Source organism: Prosopis cineraria, unplaced genomic scaffold (genome assembly GCF_029017545.1).
Source record: "Prosopis cineraria cultivar Desert tree isolate PC_DT_omini unplaced genomic scaffold, ASM2901754v1 PC1, whole genome shotgun sequence".
Taxonomy (NCBI): domain Eukaryota; kingdom Viridiplantae; phylum Streptophyta; class Magnoliopsida; order Fabales; family Fabaceae; genus Prosopis; species Prosopis cineraria.
The window spans coordinates 29,856,933-29,860,100 of record NW_026555332.1 but is presented as its reverse complement, the minus strand read 5'-3'; the positions used below and the strand labels follow the sequence as shown (position 1 = coordinate 29,860,100).

General features: G+C 36.3%; 1 protein-coding gene across 9 annotated transcripts; it reads left to right on the top strand.

The window, feature by feature from the left end:
• Positions 1-333: 333 nt before the first annotated feature.
• LOC129322253 (protein MODIFIER OF SNC1 11-like) lies at positions 334-2,913 on the top strand. 9 transcript variants are annotated; one of them, XM_054968438.1, is made up of 6 exons: positions 334-713; positions 1,590-1,667; positions 1,837-1,965; positions 2,086-2,152; positions 2,266-2,325; positions 2,487-2,913. In XM_054968438.1, the coding sequence occupies exons 1-6, from the start codon at positions 364-366 to the stop codon at positions 2,517-2,519; spliced, it is 717 nt and encodes a 238-aa protein (XP_054824413.1). In that variant the 5' UTR covers positions 334-363; the 3' UTR covers positions 2,520-2,913. The 9 variants fall into 9 exon arrangements, with proteins under 9 accessions (XP_054824413.1, XP_054824423.1, XP_054824487.1 ...); XM_054968448.1 differs by having other exon boundaries at positions 2,410-2,913; XM_054968512.1 differs by having other exon boundaries at positions 2,253-2,325.
• Positions 2,914-3,168: the final 255 nt, after the last annotated feature.

The following is a 3,168-nucleotide window of genomic DNA, read 5'->3' as shown; positions in this document are numbered from 1 at the left end:
ATAAATTAAGCAATGTTCCATTCATTGATTTTTTTCCGTCAGTAAATGAACCTTTTAAAATATTGTAGCAAATGGTTTTAGAGTAGAAAATCATAACTTCTTCTAACAAGTCAACGTTATTATTTAAAAGTTTCATTCATTTTTTTTAAAATTTGTCATTGAATTGTTATTGAAAATATATGTTAACAAATAATTGTTTTGCCTAACAAGATAATATTATTATTTAAAATAATAATTCTCTAAATGTTTTGACTTAAAAGTACTTCTTAATTTTTTTTTTTTAATCAAATCCGTATGCCAGTTTGTAAATCTCGGTCTCGTTCTTTTAACGCAACTTGTGTTCTCTTGTCAATTACTGTTCCAATGGCAACCAAGACGGGGGAGAATCTTGCGGAGGAAAACCCTGGCAAAACCGTAGACCCGACTGTTCCTCTCGCCGCTAAAGCAATCGCTGATTCTTCCAAAGAATTAGAAACCCATACGTCCTCTACTCAACATTCAGCTCTTCAAGAACCGGTTTCTAAAGCTACTTCCAGCACTGGCAGCTCTACGAATGGAGGTTTCGAATCCAAGGGGATAGTTTCTACAGCGGCTTCAGAAGTAGGGAATGTTGCCCCACTTTCCGATGTTGAAAAGAAGATGCGCCGAGCAGAGCGATTCGGAATTTCTGTCCAGTTGTCTGAGCAAGAGAAGCGCAACTCTCGAGCCGAAAAGTAAAATGTTCTCTTTAACGTTGGTAATTTGGGTTGTTTTTGCTCCTTGGTTTTGTGGAATGAAAGGTGCATTTTGTTAAGCATTGGTATTTTTCTTTCATGGTATCATTGGTAATTTTCTAACGTAACTGATGATAACTCATTCAAGATTATTGGAAATATTCTGTGTCAAATGAAATGCTTGTTTAATTGTTTGCCGGCAATGCTTCCTGATTTAGCCAGCGGCAAGTGCACTTTCTAAATACACAGTTGGTGATGCCGGTTTTTATTCGTATCACCTTGGCTGTAATTAATGCATTATTTAATAGACTTCTCTTTCCTCCAGAGGAAAAAACTATGCAAGGGTCTTGTGCATGCGGAATCTGCAAAGTTGATGATAATCTAGTAATCTACTGTGCATTCCCTGATTTCCTGGATTGCTGTGCATTGTTGAAAAATTGCGTCCCCAATCCCCACTAGCATTGGGTGGGGTTTAAGTTCGTTTATTTTGTATATCTTATATAAATAATTTTAAAAAAATTAATAACTACAATCACATGATATTAAATTAACCATTATACCTTAAGCTTTAAACTACTCATTAAAGTATTGCAAGTAATATATTTTAAAACAAGAATGTGAACATATTCACTCTATCCATCCATTTTGTTTATTCTTATCTTCTGTTATCTCTTCTTTCCACAGTGATGATTTTTCACATACACATGAACACATAAACTTCCATGAGTTCTAGCATCACGGCTATGCTATGTTGGCTCCCCTTGGAAACGTTCTACTAATTTTTTCTTTTTGGTTTAAAGAAAAAGTAAATTAATTGGTTGGTGGAATTTAGATTTGATTTGACTTCGCATTTCCTTCACCTAATCATTACTGCAGGTTCGGCACTAGGTCTGCATTACAAGCATTATCAACATCAAAATCAGAGGACCTAAAGAGAAGTGCTAGAACAGAGAGGTTTTTCGATTTCTAATGTTATCATTTACCTGCAGTTTCATTAAATGAAGGAGCTGAATGGGCACCTACTTCCCCCTATACTTTTCCACTCTTCACAATGTTTTGGTTGGTGATCTTTGTTTATAAACAAATGATGATGATGACGACTCGTATATGGCATGCCTTCCAGATCTGGGATTACTCGTGCATCTACTGCTGCTGATGACGAGGCAAAGAAGAAAGCTCGGCTTGCTAAGTTTGCACCAGTTTCCAAAATTGACCCATTGGAGGAAGAGAAAAGGAAGGCAAGAGCAATCAGGTGTGTATCAAAAATTTTTCTTCCCCTTAGCATATTAAAAGTGCCCCCTACTACATATAGCCTAAGATTTGAGTGTGCATTTGAAGCTCGTTTTACCTCTTGCCTGTTCTCCAATTCTAGGTTTTCAAATGCTCCATCAAGTTCTCTATCTCATGCCAACGTAAAAGGAGATATTGAGCCAGTAAGGGTAAGGCCCTATGGTTGTTTCCAACTTCTTGAGGGATAAAAAAAAGTGTATGCTTTTGCTGCTTCTTGCACTGATCAGTTTTCTTGTTCTAAACTAGAAGGTAGCTATTGCAGGTAAAACTGCCGGACAAACCTGAATGGCTGCTTGCTTCCTTATTAGTAGGAAATTTTATTGTAAGTTAATCTGTGCTGTTAGATCTTGTTCCTGATAAATACATCGTAGCATTTCCATAAGCCTTTTCTTTTATTCTTTTGAAAACCTTTTTGCAGCTGTAATTAGTAACAGTTCCAGATTCCTTGAGTGGCCTTCATCCTGTATCTACCTTTTCACACAGCAATCCCCAGGTGCAGCAATCTTCCATCTGTAGACCAAATTCTACCAACACATGGTCAACATCAAAGCGGTCTGAAGAAGCATACTTTTATGTGGCCTTAGTTTCAGCTTAATTGGTGACACCTCAGTGGAATTAGCAATTGTCATCTCAATGTTTGCTTATCTTCATGTTTGATACGATCAGAAATCTGGAATCTAGAGTCGATGATTTTTTTTTTTTTCTTTTTTGGAAAAAAGCTTAATATCTGCTTCTCCCTTTTTGATTGTTATGGTATAGGATAAACCCATTTCAGAGGGGGAGTTTTGGAATCTTGATTATTTTTCAACTTGTTCATTACAACCTGTTGGTCCTGGCCAATCTCTCGTGTCTTGTTTTCAAATGTCCACTATCACGATGACAAAGGGTTTTGTTTATCCATGCTGCTTTAGATGCTATGTCAACTGTTTTTAGGATAAACTCTGTTTTGTTTATCCATACTGAATGTCAGCCCAAAAAACTTTTAAATGTTTGATTTTTGGGATAAAATTACTTTTACTGCTAGTGTTGGATCTCTGTAATCCAGAAAAGAAGAAAGAAAAGGGAAAGAGATAAGAACAAAAGAATTGAGAGGTTAAAGAGAAAAGAGATAAACGAGAACAGAGATACCAAAATCACAATTACACAACAGTTTGTTGGTTGTGTC

Coding starts and splice junctions, on each gene's coding strand:
- LOC129322253 (XM_054968438.1), top strand. CDS start 364: ATGGCAACCAAGACGGGGGAGAATCTTGCGGAGGAAAACCCTGGCAAA. Junction 714..1,589: donor CGCAACTCTCGAGCCGAAAA/GTAAAATGTTCT, acceptor TCATTACTGCAG/GTTCGGCACTAGGTCTGCAT. Junction 1,668..1,836: donor AGAAGTGCTAGAACAGAGAG/GTTTTTCGATTT, acceptor CATGCCTTCCAG/ATCTGGGATTACTCGTGCAT.